Source organism: Elgaria multicarinata, chromosome 16 (genome assembly GCF_023053635.1).
Source record: "Elgaria multicarinata webbii isolate HBS135686 ecotype San Diego chromosome 16, rElgMul1.1.pri, whole genome shotgun sequence".
Lineage (NCBI taxonomy): Eukaryota > Metazoa > Chordata > Lepidosauria > Squamata > Anguidae > Elgaria > Elgaria multicarinata.
In genome coordinates this window covers 3605885-3627013 of record NC_086186.1, presented here as the reverse complement: position 1 = coordinate 3627013, position 21129 = coordinate 3605885, and the positions used below count along the sequence as shown (strand labels likewise).

At 50.9% G+C, this 21129-nt stretch overlaps 2 protein-coding genes across 3 annotated transcripts in view; both read right to left on the bottom strand.

The window, feature by feature from the left end:
* Window positions 1-5505, bottom strand: part of SIN3A (SIN3 transcription regulator family member A) — a 55266-nt gene extending 49761 nt beyond the window's left edge. For both annotated transcript variants that reach the window (XM_063142742.1, XM_063142743.1), the window contains exon 1: window positions 5406-5505. The gene's annotated coding sequence lies outside the window, so the exon portion shown is untranslated. The remainder of the gene's footprint in view (window positions 1-5405) is intronic.
* A 12094-nt stretch (window positions 5506-17599) lies between these two features.
* The window catches only part of PTPN9 (protein tyrosine phosphatase non-receptor type 9), a 36327-nt gene continuing 32797 nt past the window's right edge, over window positions 17600-21129 (bottom strand). Inside the window, exons 12-13 of the mRNA XM_063142617.1 lie at window positions 20775-20982; window positions 17600-19426 (exon numbers count right to left, since the gene is read on the bottom strand). Coding sequence (XP_062998687.1) covers window positions 19212-19426; window positions 20775-20982 — 423 coding nt within the window. The 3' untranslated portion in view covers window positions 17600-19211. The remainder of the gene's footprint in view (window positions 19427-20774; window positions 20983-21129) is intronic.

The following is a 21129-nucleotide window of genomic DNA, read 5'->3' as shown; positions in this document are numbered from 1 at the left end:
TCAAACAGTAACTTAGGAAGACCAACATGGATGGATTGGAAACAAACAAACAAACAAAAAGGGCCTGAGAAACCACCCCAGTCTGTTGGAGGAAACCAACATATATTTCAAAGCTGTACATTTTCTGCTTTCCAATGCTGGATTAAATCAGAATAGTAATCAAGACAGAAAACTATTCATAAATCCTGGACGGCAAGCTGGTTCAAGTGCCAGATTCAAGATGACGTTTCTCATTCCAGGACTTTGCATGTTCTATGAGGCCCACCAAACCATTTTTAAAATGTCATTACCATAAGAATAGCGTCCCCTTCTAGACTAACCCAAAATAATCAAAGGGAAGACCTCACTGCATTCAAGAGATACATATCAAGAGACCCACAAATGGGCAATCGGGACTTTCTTACTGGTGACTGTTTTTGCAGATGAAGATGAAACAAGAGACCTCTCTCATCTGCCAGAGAATGTGCCAAATGCCACACAGGAGAGAAAGACTGTTCTTCAAAAGAATTCGTAGTGAAACATATTGGACAATGGCTTGGGTCCAAACCACTCAGCCATGAAGCTCACTGAGTGACCAAGGACCAAGCACTATCCCTCAGCCTAATCCATGTCAAACTGTTGTTGCAAAGATAAATACGGGTGGGGGAATGAATCCCATATACCGCCCTGATCTCCCTGGAGGAAAGGTGCAACAATATGTATCTCCCTGGAGGATACTTGGCACATGTGTTGGACTAAAGAAAGGGTGCTTTGCCTGGAAGTGAAATTACTCATTTTTTCACTGGGCCTTGAAGAGCAGTGAGAGGCAATAGCTGCTTTTGACCATCCTCTAAGCCCAGCACAAATAGAACCACCCCACATCCACTGAAGATGCCATGACTTTAAATTGGCACTTCTGTCTTAGCTAAAAAAACATGGTAGGCACAAGTATCAATCTTTTCACTTGGGGAGTTTATTAACACACTGGAGCGCTAGTATGTAGCAGCTACAATGTTGGGCTAGATGAAGAAAAGTCAAGAGCAGAGCTACACTTTGTAAGAAAAACAAAGCTGAAAATGATAACAGGAGATTCATGCACACACACACACAAGCACACACCAGTATTCAGTGCAGCATATTATATGTTCTCACATTATTACTACGTAACATGGGGTCGGAAAAAGAAACATACACTATGATAACAGGGCAGAAAGACAGTTGTACTACGTGGGGCCAGGGGAGGGGAATAGAAGAGAATGAGGAAGAGGGTTGTTGGTTTTGGCAGTAGCCCCACATTTCTTGTCATTTCAGATTCAGCTGTGAAGCTCACTGGGAAAGCTTAAGGCAACGGCAAGTCAAAGGATAAAATGCCACTTTGGAATCCCTGTCGGAAGAGCAGGAAACAGGATGTCCATGTAAGTAGCAATAAATCATTGTTCAGATGTTTTTTTTTCTAGCTTAGATCACACCTACTGCCACTGAATACCGAATGCAGAGTTCTCCTCCAGAATAGCAGTAATGCTAAACTGGGAGTAAGTCCCATTGAAGTCCACGGGATGTATTTCTGAAGAAACATTGTATGACTGACAGGGATCTGTAAAATAGCCGGTATGATGTAGTGGTTGGACTGGGAAGACCCAAGTTCAAATCTCCACTTGGCCACAAAGCTCAACTTTGGGCCAGTCAGTCACTGACTCTCAGCTTAGCATACCTCACAGGGCTGTTGTGAGGACAAAATGGAGAGAAGGAGAATCACATATGCTGCCTTGGGATCTTTGGAGCAAAAGGCGACATATAAATCTAACAATTAAATAAAATAAGAGCCATGTCTTAATTAAATAGAAGGGGCAACCTTACGTAAAAGGAGATGTACAGACTTACAGAAGATACTGGCTGTCAGTTTGCCGTGGAATAAAGTGCCCACAACTAATATTTGCTCTTGACACAGGTCTTACCAGCATAAGATGACTTGTGGAATGAGTATTAATCAAGAGTTACTTTATCTCAAAGGCTGCAATCCTAAACACACCTACCAGAGCGCAAGTCCCACCGAATTCAATGAGAATTGATTCCCTGTGATAAAGTAAAAGCACCCCCAGAGGGCAAAAGGCACCATGCCTATATTTTGTGACATGAGGTTTCAAGCATTTAGAAGTACGGTATACTACTTTTCTGAAATAAAACTCATCCATTCTAAATATAAGCATTTTAACTGTACAGACAATGTTGACTTAGGAATGAATGAACATTAAAGAGCTTAAGCTTTCTACATGACAAAACTGTTTCAAGCCCAGTTTGTAATTGTAGATATTCAGAGGACCAAAATAAGCCTCTTGTGTGAAGGATCAGCCACTTTGTATCTGAAGCAGATATCTATTTATATTGATTCACCTGTACGGGCATTTTTACATTTTCAACTCTACTCAAAAGAAATCCTGACATCCTGAGACTTTGTCTCTTTATTGCAGTGGGTCATTGAGGATGTTCTCCAGTTTTGTTTTCAGAAGCATCAACATACAGTGAGAATTTTATATCCTGTTTATGTGGTTCTTTTGAAGTATTATAACATAGTATGTTAATGAATCACCTAATTTTACAAATGCTTCCTATTTTACACTATTTATAAAAGCACTCCCTATATATTTGCAGTTCTAAGACATACTTTTATTGCTGCTGTATTACTCAGTACGACCACAGATTAACTACATGCATACACGCACACTCAGAGTGCAATGGAAGTGGACTTCTGGAGCTTTTCTTCATAGCAAATGGGTATGCTTAGTTACTGGCAGCAAGAGTTTTAAGCTACAATATGCTGGCATTTATTTATTTATGTATTTATTTATTTTGTATTGTCGTCTCCACCCCTTTAGCCTTCAGCATGGTTCACCACCGGAATGAGATCTCCCACCCCACAAGAGCTTTTCCAAAAACGTAAACAGGCCCTGGGGCTAAAAAAAACCATTCCCCACCCCTGCCTTATGCAGGTCTCCTCCCCACCCCCAAGAATTGCTAATGATGAGCTGCTCCTGTGATGCTTCCCACATTCCAAGACAACCCAATATGACAGCAGCACAAAGCCTTTTCCGCGTTGTATCCAAGCAGCATGGAATAATAAAGCAAAACTTTAAAGCAGCTAGTATGATCTTCTTATATAATTATTATATTAGACAGGGAGATGTGTTTGTATCCATGACAGCAAACTGAATACCTAAATAAAAATTCACAACGTTGCACAGGACATTTAACAACCAATGGATAAAGAAGACTTGAAGGAAACGGGGAAACTGTTCAGCAGGTTTCTCAAAGAAAAGAAATCGAATCAGTAAAAACACTTTTCAACAACAACGTATTTATGTTTTGCTATTCTATTAAAAGTACCCAGCATAGCATATAGCATATATATTTTTTGCCTAATCATGCAAACTAAACTTCCTAGTCTATTTCTGACTATAGGGACTAATCAAGCCTTGCATTCCTAAAACAGGAAATAAACTGAGGAAAACACCTGCCAACGCTCCAAATTTCACACCACAAACATGATTATATTTAAACAGCCACTCTCGAGAACGGCACACTGAATCATTCCACTTAAAGCACACTCAGGAGCAGATTTAATAGCAGTAACGCCCATTTCAGCGCAACCCAGTGTCTGGCGGAACATCCGCTTGCTGCCTCCGTTCACACACAGAGCATCTGAGGACAGAAAGCATCAGTGCAAGCAAGGGGTGATTAAGTGATTGGCTGCAGTGCAAGCAACGACATTGTAAGGGGCCACCAAGGTTTCTTGTCACCATCTACTGGTAATCACCCAGCTTCAACCTGATGACCTCATATAACATCTCCGTGGGGCTTTTACCGCTGCCGTAGCTCCCAGCAGACTCCTGGCTAGCTTAGAGGTGATGCCAAGGCATTCCCCCAGGCGCTCCTCAGGCACGTGGAAGGGAAGGGAAGGGAGGCTGTCCCTGGGCCGGCTCTGCTTGCTGCTAGCCAAGTTTCCCCACCAACCAGATGCTCAGAGCTCGGTGCCCACATTGGCAAGAAGAAAGCAGAGCCGTCCACCCATCTATCCACCCTCTCTCAGCCACTCAAGCTTTCTCTTCCCATCCACGCCAGGGATATCTGACCTGAAGAGGAAAGGGAACCACCAGCATGCAAACGCTTTCAAAGAAACCAGGATGCAGCTAAAGCAGGTCACAGGAGAAGGAGGGGAAAGGACTCAAATGCTTAGGAAAAGGATGAGATCTCAACTAGAAAGGATCAAGAGGATGGGTGGAGACTGGTGATGTGCCAGGAGACTTATCACGACAGGCTTGAAGCAGCTGGGGTAAGTTCAGCGCAGAATCTTCCCTCCTGTCGTACGCATGGCTGTGGTGATGGAAGGAAATACAGGCTTCCAGCCAGACCCTAACACTTATTTCCTTGGGGGCCCCAGGATATTCAATGGGGCTCGACCTCCGAGTTTTAATTCCGCCCGTTTCCCCCAGAAGCCGAAGGCTACAATCCTGAAGCGCACCACGGGCGCTGGCGAAGGGCTTGAGCCCTCCTCGCATTCCACAGCCCTTCTCAGCTCCCCCAGCCCTGCCCAAGTCCCACTCAAGTTCAAGGCCGGCCCAACTCCGCAAGCCGAAGCCGCACCTTCGCTAATGCACTCTTCCACCATCAGCGCTGAGCACCCACTGAACTCGGGGGGCGGGGCTTCCTTCTGGGCGAGGAACGTGCGCGGGGATCGGGGCTGGCAGGGCTGCAGCGATGGAGGCTGGCGGCTAAGTTGCAGGTTGCCCCCTCCCTCGTCCTCCCCTTGTCGCGGCAGAGGGCCGGGAGAGGAGGCGGAGGGGGGAGATAAAGGGTCTGCAAAGGCGGCCCGCCCCCTCCCTAAAAGCAGGAGGAGGAGGAGCCACCGCATCATCCAGGCGGAAACAACCGGAGGGAAAGGAAGGAAGGAGGGAGGGAAGGAGCAGCGATACCGGAGGGGGCGGAGCCAAGGGGGCGCCCCGCCCACCGAACGGTCCTCTTCTTCTCCCCCCGCCCTTCCTCTCCAAGGCAGCCGGGAAAGGAAAAGGGGGCGGAGCCAGAACACACCGTGAAGAGAAATGGGGGGGGGGGGGGCGGCAGCAGCAGGAGAGCCGGCTGAGGGGATTGGGGGGTGGGGGGGAGGAGAAGGGGCGGGGCCTGGGAGCCACGGCGGCCGGGATTGGCAGCGCGGGAAGAAGCCGCCTTCGCCTCAGCCGCGGCGGAGGAGCCACGGGCGAGCGGCCCCTCTCCCCGCTCTTCTCCTCACGTAACGCTCGACACACACACACACACACAGACAGACACACACACACACACACACACACAGAGGCCCCGCCCCCGTCATACGCTGCGCGCCCCCGCCCCCCCCGCCCGGGGTTCTGTCAGAGCGCGCGCGCGCGCCTTCTCCTCACCTCAGTGCCGCCGCCGCTTCTTCTTCCACCTGAGGTGTTGGCGTCTCCTCAGGGCCCGAGCGAGGACGCGGTGACGACCGGCGGTTCCGCACCAGCCGCCCTCCTCCTCCGGGCGGTGGGGGGCCGTGGGGCACCTCGGCAGCCAAGGAAGGGGTGGGAGGCCTGGCCGAGCTGGGCCGCCAGACGCAGCCCGCCCCGCGTGAGGGAGCTCGTGGGGGGAGGAGAGCAATGCCCACAGACCAACCGTCTCCGGACGGACGCCGCCGCCGAGCACTGCCCGCTTCTCTGTTCCCTGGGAAATCCCGCCCCTCCCCTGCCCCGAGGAGACCTCCCGCGCGGCGATTAGGCCGCGCCGCCGCCACTCAGCCGCGCCGCCAATCGGCTCGCGGCGCTGTCCCGCTCCCGCCCTCGCTATTGGGCGCCTGCTCCCAGGAAGGGGATGCGAAAGGAGGCGGAGGAAGGGAGGGGAGAGAGAGAAGCCTAAAAGGGTAAAAACGTCCGTATGGGAAGCCAGGCCCCGCCCCCGCGCCGCGCTCATTGGGCGGAGGGGCACAGGAACCGGCGCGCCTTTGGCCGGAACGGCCGTCTGTCTCCCGACGGGGAGGGGAGAACGTCCCGCCTGCTGCACAACTCTCCCTCCAGGCCCCGCCCACCTCGGCGGCTGGGAGGCCCCGCCCCTCCTCTGGGGAGCCCTTTTGTGGAATGTTTACATCGAGGCTCGCGCCGGCCCAGCAGCGCGGCCCTTTGCACACGGGAGGGAGGGAGCTGAGCCCCCGGGCTGAGGCGCGCTTTGCACCGCGCACACATCCTGGCGGCGGCGCAAGGCGCCCGTGCAAACACGCTGCAGCAGCGCTATTTGGGGCTCATGCCAGAAAATAAATAAATAAAAGCAGCTGACGCCGCAGCCGCCTCGCTTACGAGGCACGCGCGCGCGCACACACACACCCCATCCCTCGCCTGCGTTCCCGGAAGTTCGGCAAAGGGAACCAGAAAGCGACGCCGTGATGTTTTAAACGCGGGGTGTGGGAGTGGGGTGGATGCACGAGGGGGGGGGCGAGCAACAGGTTTCAAGAGTTACCAGGAGAAATCCCCGCAACAGGATGCAACCTACAAGGAAAATCCCACAGCTGGAACGTGCAGCAGCAAAAGCCACTTTCCTGCTGTACGGAAAGTCAAATAGCCAAGGCGTAGGAGCAGAGCAGCTAGTCCAGTGCGATCTGACCTGCACAGACCTTAAGAAGCAAGCCGCACTGTGCTTTAAGTGGGGCTTACGCCCAAGTAACTCTGCATGGGGTTGTGACCTCGTGCGTTTTCCAGCCTCTCTCAAAGAAAACCGTGTTGGCTGGAATCAGGCTGCAATCCTATCTATGCACTCTCGCCTCGGACTGTGTTGCCCTCCCTGATTAACTCTGGTTACATGCTTCAGTACTGAAGCCTAAGCCACATTTTCTATGTTTAAAGAATAACAACACAACCAAACTGCCTCTGAAAGTCTACAACATATGCAACATAACACGTAGAAGTCCATCACAAATTCTCACCCTAAACGTCAAGATGATGTGGAGCGATAATGCTTCCTTGGTATCAGAACAACTTTCACCACCAGTGAAAGAGAATAAACCCCGTAAATGTTTGAAGGTACCTGTTTCCCCTTTTTCTGGACTCCTATGACTTTTACTGCAATGATGCATCATGCAGTCATACTACTTTAAACTGTGGGGGATGAGTATATTCAAATACTATTTCACACACACACTGCGCACATCGGCCTAGCTCTCCTGCTACTTCTGCCCCCTCCCAAAATGATAAAATCTGGAAACAAACATATATGCCATCCTGCACTTTATAAGCATGCACCTCAGAATCTGTAAGGGATCTTTGGCAGACCAATCAACAGGCTTCCAGAGGATACAGTGACTTGCCAACAGTTTCCCAATCAGGTTTCTAATGCTGCCAGAGGCAGATAATATAAGGAAATGGAGTGGTAGGTGAATACATGTATGAATGCGAGAGACAGAGTCAAAAGATTAGTTTCTCTTACAAAAGAGGAAGTGTCAATTGGGTTTCTAATGCCCCTCTGCCTAGGAACCATTGCCTTGATTATGATCCAGGCTACAGTATTGCAGACACACCGCAAACAGACGCGCACACACAAGGCAGATGCCCACAGATCGTAAGATGAACGTTCCCTTGTATATCGCTGCTATGTGGCTCTTGCTCTCAGCCTTAATGCAGAGTTCCCCAGCCTGGTACCCTCCAGATGTTTTGGACTTTGGTTCCCATAAGCCCCAGCCAGCAGAGGCCACCAGTGAGGGAGGAAGCAGCAGCCAGGCACCTCTCCATCGTGCCTGGGTCCAGCTCCAGCTGAGAGCCCCTTCTCTCCTGCTACCAACTGTCTCTGCAGAGGCCACCAGTGAGGGAGGAAGCAGCAGCTAGGCACCTCTCCGTTGTGCCTGGGTCCAGTTCCAGCTGAGAGCCCCCTCCCTCCTGCTACCAACTGTCACTGCTGAACATTTGCAACTAAGAATGTAGTGTCTGAATTTGCTTTGCTTTCCCCCCTCCTCCTCCCTCCCAATCCCCTTTCCTTTTGTGTCATGTCTTTTAGATTGTAAGCCTGTGGGCAGGGACTGTCAAGAAATACTTTTGTAAGCCGCCATGAGAGCCTTTTTTGGCTGAATGGCAGCATAAGGGGTGGCAACGGCCGACAGAAAGCTCTGGTGTGGGCTGGTCCATGAAGTCACGAAGAGTCGGAAATGACTGAACGAATAAACAACAACAATGCCCAGGAAAGCTGGGCGTAGTAGACCAAAACATCTGGAGGGCACTAGGTTGGAGAATGTTGTCTTGATACAAGCTCTCATCTGTTTATAAAACAAGTTTTTAAAAAGTGCCTTACAGTTGCAGAGAAAGCCCATCTGCATGACCCAGCCCAGAGAAAATAAGACCCTGGAGTGCCAGAGCACACAGAAGGAAGAGGAGAGATGGTTTCAACTGAATTGTTTTTAAAACTGGCTCTGCAAAGGGTCTAATATTATCAAGCTGCCCAGCTTGGACTGGTCAGAAGTTGGGGCAGGGCAGCGGGCTAGTCCCTGAAGGAGTCTCCCATACTTTACGTAAGGCATTTCATCTGCAATTGGGGGGTTGTGGACTCACAGGCCAGAGCTGCACACCCCACCCTAGTCACTTGCGTGCACTGTTTGTATCTGCTATAAATCTAAAAGTTTAGAAAGAGAAGCTATATATTCCATATACCAACAAGGAACTACAGGAAGGGCTGTAGCTCAGCGGTAAAGCACATGTTAAGCATGCAGAAGGTTTCAGGTTCAATGCCTGGCATCTCCGGGTTTGGCTAACAAGATTCCTGCTTGACACTCCAGAGAGCTGCTATCAGTCAGGGTCCACAATAAGGGGCTAAATGGACCAAGCATCTGACTCTGTATAAGACCACTTCATATTTTCCTAATTCCTTGTGTAGCTAAAATAGCATCGTCAATACATAAGCAGGCAGTATCACCAAGCTTAGGCATCAGAGTAGCGCCCCATCTAGCCCAGTATTGTCAACACTGGCTGGCGGCAGCTCTCCAGGTTTCAAGCAGGATTCTTTCCTGGCCCAACCTGGAGAAGCAGAGGTTCGAGCCTGGGGACTTCTGCATGCAAAACAAGTGCTGTATCACTGAGCTACTGCCTGTCCCAGAAGAATTAAAAAATATATATTAGGGGGAACATTTAAAGGGGCATGAGCTCCAAAATGGCCCAAGTAGGACTGGAGATGCTTAGGGACCATGGAACATTGCCTGGCGGGGGTAACGGAATGGAATGGAATACATCCTGGCAGAAACCCTCCACACTGCAACTGAGAGCTTCAGCTATGGGGTGGTATGAAAATGAAAGGAAGGAAGGAAGGAAGATTTCATTGCAGGTCTCATTTCTTCTTTCACTTTCAATGGTAGTTCTATAGCCCACACTCCACCCATCTCTCGCTAGTTATATATTAAACTCTTCCTCTCCTTTCAACAACCATATCTTGGACACCTCACAGGGGAGGTGAATTGCACCTCAGGTTTCCCACGCAAGCGGCTTTGCCATCCCTTGACTTGGGTGCTGAGTTTTATCTCGGAAGGGGCCATCAGAAGCAAAGCTGTACGCGGCTCACCCAGTTCTGCTGTCATAAAGTCGCCCAGCAACCCCAAAAGCCATTGGGCGGCCGGCCGTTCACGCACACACCCTTCCCAAAGCCCTGCTAGTTCCACAGAGCCCCAGATTTCCACATGGCTGAAGCTACTATCACGCACAGCAATTAAGCCATTTCCAACGTCGGGCACACCTCCAACTCGCAGCAGACGCGTGCATTGGCCTGACTCTTCCAAGAAAAAAAAAGTATCTGCCAACATGACTGAGCTTGAATTAATAGAAGTTTTGCCCGTCAGGAAAAGGATGCCTAAGCTAACCATGTGGGAAGGAAAATATGCAGTTAGTTGGGAGATCTCTGGTTTAAAAAGAGAAGGAGAGAGAGAGAGAGAGATTAGACCATTTCATGGACCCTTTTCAGATGACACACAAAAGCCACAGTGGGCTAAACATCGTGGCTTAGCGTGTTGTGTGATCCATGACTTAGCGTGTCGTGTGAACCGCACTATCCCTAACATTTAAACACACTAACCACTTGCTGCAAAAGGGTTAGCAGCCTAACCATGGCTTAGCGTGTTGTCTGAATAGGCCCATGGAGAATATGGTCTATTAATCACTATTAGCTACAATAGCTAAATGGCACCTCACACCCAGAGGAAGTATACCTGTGAATATCATCTGCTAGGGAGAACTATTATTTTCCTGCTCTGCTGGCAAGCTTCCACCAAAACAGCCGGCAGACCCCTATCAGAAACAGAAAACTGGTCTAGATGGGCCGTTGGTCCAATCCTGCGGAGTTCTTACGAGAGTCATTGTGATGTAAACTGTTGGGCCTGTGACCAAATAGACCCAGGTTCAAATCCTTACACAGCCATTACATTCATTGGGTAATCTTAGGGCAGTTGCTATCTCTCAGCTTGTCCTACCTGATAGGGTTGTTGCACAAGGATAAAAATGGGACAAACATGGGATAAATGTCTGCTACCCTTGATGATGGAAGGCAGGATTCATATGGAATAAATATTGCACATTTGAGCTGGGTGTTTTTTCCCTCCAGAGCAGTTAAACTTTTATACAGATGGGGTTCTTTCCCCCCCTGCACCATATTTGGAGAGAAGCACCTTGCTCTTGTACCCCATGTCCTCATGTCTGCAGTTTAAAAGGAGCCCCAAGTTTAGCAGGCTACTCCCACAATCAGCAACAAAGGAAAACTGATGTTTCTTAAAGCACGTTTTACACTTGCTGGATACAAGCGAAACAGAAATACAAGCCACTTCCTGTTGAGATCAATGGATTAAAAAAACCTCAATTGATTTTAACAGGGTTGGATTACACCCTCTCATAAAACAGTCCTCCACTTTGATTTACTGACTTGAACATCAGGGAAGGCAACGGCGTTTTCAGACACGCCCCTAAAACAAGTTGGTTTTAAGAACATAGGAGGAGCCTGACTGGATTAAAGGCTAACCAGGTGCCTCTAAAATGCTCAGACGCAGGACATAAGCAGCGCCAGTTGTGGTATAGCGGTTAGAGTGCTGGACTAGGACTCAGGAGATCTGAGTTCTAGTCCTCACTCGAGACTTGAAGCTCACTGACTGTCAGCCTAACCTACCTCACATGGTTGTTGTGAGGTTAAAAATGAAAACAAAGAGAACCGTGTATGTCACCTTGGGTTCATTTTAAAGGGGAAAAGGGTGAGACATAAATGTAATAATAGTAATTTAAATAACCACAATAGCACCCTCCTGCCCATGTTCCCCAGCGACTGGTATACATAGGCATACTGCCCTGATACTGGAATCATCAGGACTAGTAGCCATTGGTAGCCTCTGTCTCCATAAATTGGTCCATTCCCCTTTAAAGCCAACTAAATTGATGGCCATCATTCCATCTTGTGCCAGAGAACCTTCATAGGTCTGGAATCTCTTTTTTTAAAAATCTTTTTTTTTATTATTTCCAAACATCAATAAATAAAAAAACACTAACAATACACACACATCCACAAAACTTAAGACAAAACAAAATCAAACAAACAAACAAATCACCAAATAAAATGTTCTTCCAATATTCTCCTCAGCAAAGATATATAATAATATTGTCATTATTATTATTTTTCTTTATCACTGTCAAATCCAAATCTCTAATTTCTCTCTCCATATTTTCCACGCTATTGATTGAATCCACAGATATACAAGTCATTTTTTTCTCGTCCCTTCATAAAGTTTACAAAAGGTTTCCATTCAGTTATAAATGTTACAGTTGATTTTTATAGGTCTGGAATCTCTAACACGGTGCCAGTGGACATCTCTCTTGGGGCCTACCATGTTCTTTGCCCCTCCCAATTGTTATTTTATTTCTTAAGATTTTTTAAATTATTTCTTTAAACTCCTGTAGGATACAAAGCAAAGTGCTGTCTTCCAGCGCCCATCTTCATTCGGGTTCAAAAAAGTTGTAGTTCAGTTAGTTTGTTCTGGAGCTCCGAACTCCTCCACACTCTTGTAACTAGGTTCTTGGGCAAGCTACTTTTCTTTTAGTCTCACTAGGGGGGCCTCCTGGGAAATTAGTCTTTTGCGACGGAACGGGCCCACCACGGCAGCCATTTTGTGAAAGCGCTCACGACTCTTTCAAAATTCCAACGGCCAAAAAAGGTTGGGGACCCCTGCCGGGGATTAACTACACTGTACGAAGAACTACTCCCTTTCATCTGCGGTTCTAAGATTAGTAGGCTGAGAAGCTTCTTTCTATCCACTTTTTGCCCACAGCCTGCATAACTGTCGTAACATCCCACTGCCACTCCCCCCACTTTTTTTTTATATAAACTAAAAAGTCTCAGAGGCTGCAACCCTTCCTCATTAGGGGAATCACCCCAGCACCCCCCAGCTCTGATCATTTCGACTGAGGGCAAGTGGTCGGCTGATCCCACGCTTGAACACTGCGAAGGAGGGAAGAAAATATGAACAGCCAGGATTCTGTACGGCCAGGCTTTACGCCAGATACTCTTCAAGAGGCTTTCCTGTTAAGGCAGCACACCTGGCCAGGTTCGGAGTAAGAAATACAGCCAGAGGCCTCTGGAGGTAAAAAGAGTTCTGCATTATGGTTGAGCAAAGGATGACAAGCCAGCCTCAAGCAGGACAGTTGAAAGATGGGCAAACTTTAAGGCTGGGGTGAGGAACGTGTGGCCGTCCAGATGAAAGCGGGATAAAAGTATTCCTAATATCAAGAACTCCCATCATCCTTCATCATTGGCTGTGCGAGCTAGGGCTGGTGGGAGTTGCAGTCCAGTAATGTCTAGGGAGGGGTACATGTGTCCCCCCACCTAGCTTTAAGGGCAGAAGGACATCCACATTTCTAAGGGCTGCGTCCTATGTATGTTCGGGGGTGGGGGTGGGGGAGTCCTACAACTCCCATCCCAGCATTCCTCAGCCAGCACTTCAGAGCATCCTTCCTCAAGCTGGCACCCGCTCGGATCCACGTCCCACCATCCCCAGCCTGCCTGGCTGGGAAATGCTGGGAGTTGCACAACTTTTCTTCCCCCTTGTCTGAAGATGCATCAGAAATCACTTCCATTCAAGCGCCCCATTCATGGCGAGCGGCGAGAGATGACTTTTCCTCCCACCCCAGCAACCGCTACTGAAGGGTCCCCTAGACCGATCCTCTATGTCAGCTTTCCTCCAGGCAGGCTGGGGGATGGTGGGAGTTGTAGTCCAAGCCATCTGGGGGACTTGGGGGAAGGGCAGCTCTAGGAACTGTTTTAACTCCTGCCTTTCCAACCCTGCTGAAATGCAAAAGCAATTCATTTTTTTGCAACTTTCCCCCCTTCTTCTTCGCAATGCAAAGGCAATTCCTTTTTGCGCAAATTCGGCCTGGCCGCGTTGCTCGGAGAAGGAGGCCCGGCGGGCGGGCGGCTTTTGTCCCCGAAACCCCTCCCTGCCGCCGACTTGCGGAGTTTCACTTCCGGGCTGGTTTCCACGGCACCGCCTGCGGGCGGGAGGGGCCCGTCTCTGCTCGTGGGTGGATCCCAGCCCCGGTGATCCTGGGATCGCGAAGGGGGCGGGCCCACCTCTCTCCGCCCTGCCCCAATCGGCTTCAAGGAGAAAGACGCCCCCGCGCCGCCCCGCCGGAATAGAGAGGCGCCGGCGGAGTTCGGACGACTCGCGAACCCACGGTTGTTTCCCAGTCTGTTCCTATTCACCCACCGAGCCCCCCCCCCCCAGTCGATGGACGCGTGTCCGACGAACTCAGCCACATGCTCGAGCGACGCCAGGAGAAGCGCCACCCGAATTGCGGCGGCGCCTCCGCCGGGGAAGGCGGTGCGGCTCGGGAAGCCCTGCCCAGCTACCATAGGGGAGGGACGGGCTTCCTCGCGAGCAGGCAGGGCCAGCGAGCCGAGCTCGCCCGTCCTGCCTCCCCGCTTGGCAGCGGAGAGCGAGGCGGGGACCCAGCTGCGCATCGCCCTCGGCCGTCTCCACACAGTTGTGGGCAGGGACGACGCGGAGGCCGGCTGCAAACAACTGCAGGCAGCGACGTCTTCGGCACGCGGGGTCGGGCAAGGCGAAGGCGGCGGAATTCGCTTCCCAGCAGGCGCGGAAGGGATGCGCCAGCCCTCCTTCCGCGTCCCCAAATCCGTGCGTGCACAGTGCCCCTGCTTGCAGCTTTCTCCCCATGTACACAAACGCGCGCGTAGAAGCCTAGCAGCACAGTTCATGGTTTCTCAAGCCGACGTCGGGTCTGTTTTTCAACAGGCGCGGCGGGCTAGCCATCGGAGGCGAACCGACTCCCGATCCGCCTCCGGTTGCTAATCGGACTTCCCGCCCCACCCCCCACCGCAATCCCGCGTGGGAAATCCGGCCGCCGCTTGGGCACCACGAAAGAAGCCGCGGGAGCTCAAGCGAGCCACGGAGCTGCCGCCTCCCTGTTCCTCCTCCTCCCGACCACGCAAGGAAGCGGAGTGGAGACTCCAATCCAATGTCACGTCCGTGGGTTTCCCGTGGTGGCAGCGGGTTGGCCGCCGTGTGAACAGAATGCTGGACCGGACGGACCCTTGGTCTGACCCAGCAGGGCTGTTACGTATCCACACACACACGCGAGGTTCAGGAGGGGGAGGGGGCTGCGCCGTTGCAAGCCAGTGCTCGGTCGAACGGAGGCGGCGCGGGGATTCGAATCCGGGACGGCTCCAGCGGCCGCGAACGTTCCGAAATGGAACGCTGGGCCGCGCGGGCAGCGGCAGGCGATGGAAAATGGAACGCGGCGAGGGGAAAAAAGGTGGGGGGAGCGGAAGCATGGAGGGACAACCCCCCCGAGCGCCACTCCAGGTGACGCTGCGAATTCCCGCGCGGTTGATCTCCGCCCTCCGCATTTCACGTTCGGGAACAGACCCGCGATATATAAACGGCCACGGCGCTCGCATGATTCGGAGACACACACACACACAGAGACACGCAGGTACGAGTTTCGGGTCGGGAGGAGGTACCCTCCAGGTGTGTTGGACTATCACTCCCATCATCCCCCTGCTCCCGCGATCTCTCTCTCTCTCTCTCTCCTCCCCCGCCTCATTTAGGATGATGGGGAGGGGGCTCCCCCTTCCCTCTTCCTCCACAGCTGAGGATTATGGGGGTTGTAGTTCCAAACATCTGGTGCGCACAAGAATAGGGGAAGGCTGGTCTACGCTACGGAGGGCAGCAACATCTGGCCTGCGAAGTGGGACTTTAAACACACGCACATTCCGGCCAGGCTGGCCGCTGCGCCTGCAACGGAACGGGGCCAAATCCTGCCGCTGCAACTCCAGCAACTCTCCTCTCCTCGCACAGCTTTGTTTGGCTCACGGAAAAAGAAGTAAGGGGGTGGGGAGAGGGGGGGAGGCTCCTCCCACTGGCCGCCCCCTCCCTGGGCTGCCGCTTTGGAAGCAAACGTAATAAACTACCGCACGTAAAACACACCGCGCCAGGCAGGCGACCCAGAGAGAGACGCGGCTCTCACGATCTCTCCCCCCTCCATGATGGGGAGGGGGCGCCTCCTTGCCTTTTACGCCCCCCCTCTCCACTTCAGCTCCCCAGTTCCTTTCCCTCCCTAATTAACACGGATCCTTCTCATCAGCACCCCCTCTTTTGACCCCCCACTTAGCTTTAACCCCAAATCGCCCCCTCCCCAAATCTTCCAAACTTCCGCGCTCCTCCCCCCCCCCAAAGGTACAATATATTTTTGGGACTCAATTGAAAGCAGCTGTTACATACCCTCAAAGCGCAGGCGAGGAATCCTGAATGGATGGGAACGCCCCCCGAAGGTGATTGGCTGAGGGAGAGCCATCCCCGTCGATGGGGGCGGGGCCTGAGCCCTACAAGTTAGACCACGCCCACTTCCTCCCCGGGCTTTTTTTTGGGGGGGGGGAGGAGTTTTTCCTGACCGTTCAGCCATTTGGAAGCGAATCTGTCTGGTTTTGGAGGCGCTGTAGTTTAGGAATCAATTCTCCATCTGTCCCACTGCATGTTTCTTATCGCTTTGTAAATCCCAAAATTTTATGTATCATTTTTTTTTACCGTGCTGCCTTTCGCCTTTTTATTCTTAATGATCTAATTTAATTTAAAAACAAAACAAAAACACCGCTTCTATTATTGCATTGATTATAAGGTGCTTTGTGGTTTTTTTTTAAAGAGGTGGGGTTGAAAAATGATAATAAAAATACAATAGTGATATTCGGATGGGCTCTGAGAGGAAATAGTGAGAGTGGAGAATACTTCTGCGTGTAATGCAGGCAGGTGGTTTTTGTTTCTTTTGCAAATGAGGAGTTCCTTTTTAAAACAACAACAGAGGGTCATTGGAATGGCTGAGAATGCATATGAATTGTATAGCATGCGAATGGTAATGGCTGTCCTCATTTATGCCTTAATGGATGTGGTGATATCTGATTGCTAGATCCATTACTGTGAATGAAGCTTTTGTCAATGTCTCCTAGCTACCAGCCTCGCATTACAGAATAAAAACTGTGTGCATAGCAGCAGCAGCAAACAACAACAACAAACAAATCCAGATTGATTTAACTAACATTTAAAGAGGCCTAAGAAAATAAAAAGAAAATAAAAAGGGTTTCGCCTGGTACCCAAAGGATGTAAGAGCTCTGGGAAGAGTGTTCTGAGTGGTGCCGCCCCCAGGAGGCCCAGTGTTTTCCCCAGTCGCCACTGCCTTATTCTTCAGAGATGTTGGAGAACATAACCATCCTGGGTCAGACCAAGGGTCCATCTAGTCCATCGTTCTGTTCACACAGTGGCCAACCAGCTGTCAACCAGGGACCCACAAGCAGGACATGGGTGCAATAGCACCCTCCCACCCATGTTCCCCAGCAACTGGTGCACACAGGCTTACTGCCTCTGATCAGGGCTAGTAGCCATTGATAGCCTTCTCCTCCAGGAATTTATCCAACTCCCTTTCAAAGCCCTGCTTTCATCTGACTTAAGGCAAAGCGTCTGCCGACCGGCTACTATCACCAACACCTTTCCTGGCTCTACTCCTGTGCTTTTGACTAGTGGTCTCACCAATCACTGTACTTGCTCAGTTACGGATACAGATTTGGTACACTCAGAATGTACACTACTGTTCTGCAGCAAGCTCTGATTGCAATCCAGTCTGGCAAAGAACTAGGAGGGAAAGAGATAGGCAGTAATTTTAAATATTCTTTCCGTGAGAGTGGGATGAGAAGAGAAAAAGGAGGTGGTGATGCTAGGAACTTTGAAACGTTTTAGCACTGAACCGGAATTCCCAGGAGAGGCAGTGTGGTGTAGTGGCTAGAGTGTTGGCTGGGGACTCAGGAGACCTGGGGTTTATTCCCCACTCAGCCATGAAGCTCACTGGGTGACTGTGGGCCAGTCGCTGGCTGTTGTGAGGAGAGGAGGAGGAAGGCCATATAAGCTGCCTGGGGTTCCTTGCAGGAGGAAAAAAAGGCAGGGTGTAAAATAGTACTAAATAAAACCTTTGTGGGAGAGAAGCTGAGTGTCATACCGAGAATCTGCTTGGAATCTCCCAGCCACTCACAAGCCTTTGCCTAAGCAGCAAATGAAACGGCGTCGAGGGATGTGTGGGGCTGTAGGTATATTTATTTGTAAATACAAAAACGAAAAGGTTGTCGCCATACAACAGCGAACAGGAACATTTACAGTTATCTCCAACTCAGTCTCGATCAAGTTAATGTTAAATACAAAAACGAAAAGAACAAAAAGAGAGAGAGATCGTAAAAATAAAAGAATATACACATTCAAAAGAGCTTATTCCAGTATAAAGTTACTGAGGTCGGCTCAGATGCCGCTTTCCTCTTCCGTAAACAGAAAGAGTGTGGAGGTGGGGGGGGGGGAGCCTCCCGAAGGGAAGCCAGGAGCTTGTGGTCTCACTGGGCCCGTGGGCTTTGCAAGGAAAGGAAGTCCCCTGCCGTACTTCGTACCGGACACGTAGCTTTTCTGGCTAGTGACAAATGTTTGAGTGACTTCCTTCCTGTGCCCACTGTCAATGAGGGTGAGAGAGAGAGACCCACGGACCTTCACTCAGGCTAACAGCCTTTTCCGCTTCCCCGGTAAAGTAAAAACACGTAGACTTTTAAAGAGTATCAGCGGAGGCTGGTGGCTCCGACGTCAGTGGGTCGGTGAATCCGCTCCGGGTTTCAGTCACAACTCTAAAGGAGCCATCCAGGGCATGAAACACCTTGGATAACTCCTTCAGAGTTCTGACTGAAACCCGGAGCGGATTCACTGACCCACTGATGTCGGAGCCACCACTGAAGAGCCTCCTCTCAAGACCTGGCCCAGAGAGGGTCCACGTGGGATTGGGCACGCTCAAGTGCAGCAACTTCACCGCCACCCTGCCCCCATGGTCCCGTTCAAGGCGTATGCGAGGCAGACGGGGCAGGGGCCCCCTCTGGACTCGGAGGTGTGCGTAATGGCATGGGTGCGCATTCTAAAAGCCGTTTGAGGAGTCCTGGCTGGGCGGGGAAATGGGTGGACAGCGCCACTACTGCCCATTTGCAACATGGGACACTGCCACTCAGAAAGAGGCCCCAGTAGCAAGATGCTACGACACTACTGAGCCATGGCTAGAGGCAACTGCGTCTATCTATATAAATTGGAATACTGGCTATGCCCTGGTAGCGTGAGGAAGGATATATTTTGTACATAGAGATGGACACACGCATAGAAGTAGTGGCGGGTAAGACTGACGCGGAGGGGATTCTTCTATCCTGGCCCCAGGTTACAACTGGAAAGGCTTCCTACAGCATGAGAGCAAGGCAAAGAAGACACCATGTACCCACGGCAGGAGCCAAATCTTCCACCCATTTGCCCGGGGTGGCAAGTCGGGGCCATTAAGTTTGGGGTTTGTATCAATGATTTCCCCCCTCATTTTTTTTGTCTGTTGGATTTAATAAGGCACAGTTCAGTCGAGGGTGCTAGTTGTGAAAGAACACAAGCCTTCGTAGCCTACGGCTACCAGCTGTGACTCGTCCTAGCCCACTAGTTACAAGGAAGGTTCTCCCTATGGCCTCGGTGGCAGAGAAAAATCAGCTCTTGCATCGGTATCGTTGGCAAGTTTCATCTGAAGACTTGGACGAATCTGGATCAGTCGGGAAGGAAGGAAAGACATCGACAGCGGACTGGTCCCTGGTGCTTATCGGCCAACAGCGAGAGCCTTCGGCTACTCTTTCTATTAGCTCTTCTCCATGCCAACCCTGGTCTGGGAGGAGGGGAGCAGGTTTTCTCTCTGCGCATGCTCAATGATGGCCAGGTAGCAGAAATAATACTGCTCTGGGGTCTGGATGCTAAAGGCTCGTTGAGTCCTCATCCGCACCACCGTCTGATAGACGTTCAGCGTGCCCACGTCCTGGAGCTGCGACAGGCAGATGTCCAGAGCGCAGAAGGTACCTGGTGAGAGTGGGGGTGGGAGGAGAAGAGAAAAAGCAGCACCATCAGCTGTTTTCCCTAAACAGAACCCGCCACACTCTCTTCATCAGGGGTGTCGGACCATGCCAGTGGTGGGCGAAGACCAAGGCCACAGAGGCGTAGCCAAATAGACCAACACATTTAAGAAAATAAGAACATCAGAAGTGCCCTGAGGCTGGATCAGACCAAAGGAACATCTAATCCAGCACTCTGTTCACACAGTGGCCAACCAGCTGTTGACCAGGGATCCACAAGAAGGACACGATGCAACAGCACCCTCCCACCCATGTTCCCCAGCAACTGGTGCACACAGGCTTACTGCCTTGAACACTGGAGGTAGCACACAACCATCAGGGCTAGTAGCCATGGATAGTCTTCGCCTCCAGGAATTTATCCAACCCCCTTTTAAAGCCATCCAAATTGGTGGCCATCACTACATCTTGTGGTAGTGAATTCCATCATTTAACTATGCGCTGTGTGAAGAAGTCCTTCCTTTTATTTGTCTTGGATCTCCCACCAATCAGCTTCATGGGATGACCCCATTGGGGTTCTAGTATTTTGAGAGAGGGAGAAAAATGTCTCCCTGCCCACTTTCTCCACACTGTGCATGATGTTGTACACCTCTGTCATGTCTCCCCTTCGCCTCCTTTTCTCCAAGCTAAACAATCCCAGTTGATGTAACCTTCCCTCCTAGGGGAGATGCTCCACCCCCCTTAATCATTTTAGTTGCCCTTTTCTGCACTTTTTCCAGCTCTATTATATCCTTTCTCAGGTGCGGTGACCAGAACTGTACACAGTATTCTAACGCACCATAGATTTGTATAAGGTCAGGATGATCCTGGCACAGGGCTCTTGCTGCCACCTCCTAAGCCTTGGGAGAGGCATTTCAAGATTCCGGCTTTTCACACACAGAAAAGCTGGCCTAAGGCTCTGTGGCCCTGTTTGAGCTGCATCACAGTCCCTGTCATAAGAAGCCAGGGCTTGTCCACAGGAGCTCTCCAAGGCCTGTGTGGAAAAGCTCTAGCGCAGTGGTAAAGCCCTTGCTTTGCATGCAGAAGGTCTCAGGTTTGATCCCAGGCAACTCCAGTTCTTGCTTTTGAAAACATCAAGCACCAGGAGTTTTGGGGCATGGTTCCTGTTTTTTTAAGGATCAGTTACCAGGTGATGGGAACGTGCTGTGCTTAACGTCCTGGAGAGCAGTTGCCAATGGAGGCAGCGCTGAGCTCACTGGACTAATGCTTCTGACATTGCTGAGGTCAACGCTTCCCCCGGCTTTACTATGCAGGATCCCCGTTAGCCACCTGAAGCTCCTGCATCCCGGCGTCCTTACCTGTCCTGCCGATGCCAGCGCTGCAGTGCACCACGATGGGCGGCCCTCCAGGGTGCCCTTTGTACCGTGGCCCCAAGGCGTTGACCGCCACCCTCTGCTGCTGCTTCACGGCCCCCAGGAAGTCGATGAGGGTGGCAGCCGAGGAAGGGACGCCATAGTCGGGCCAGCTCACATACTGGAAATGGGTCACGAGGCGCCTTTCACGGCTCTGCAGGGGGAAAGAATGAGGCCGGGGGTGGGGAGAGATGGCTGTGATTGTTTGATGGCTTCCCACCCTTCTTCTTTTCTTTTCTTTTTTTTCTGTTTCCCCCCATTATAGAAGGTTGAAATGCCTCTGAAAGAGGTTCTGCCCCCC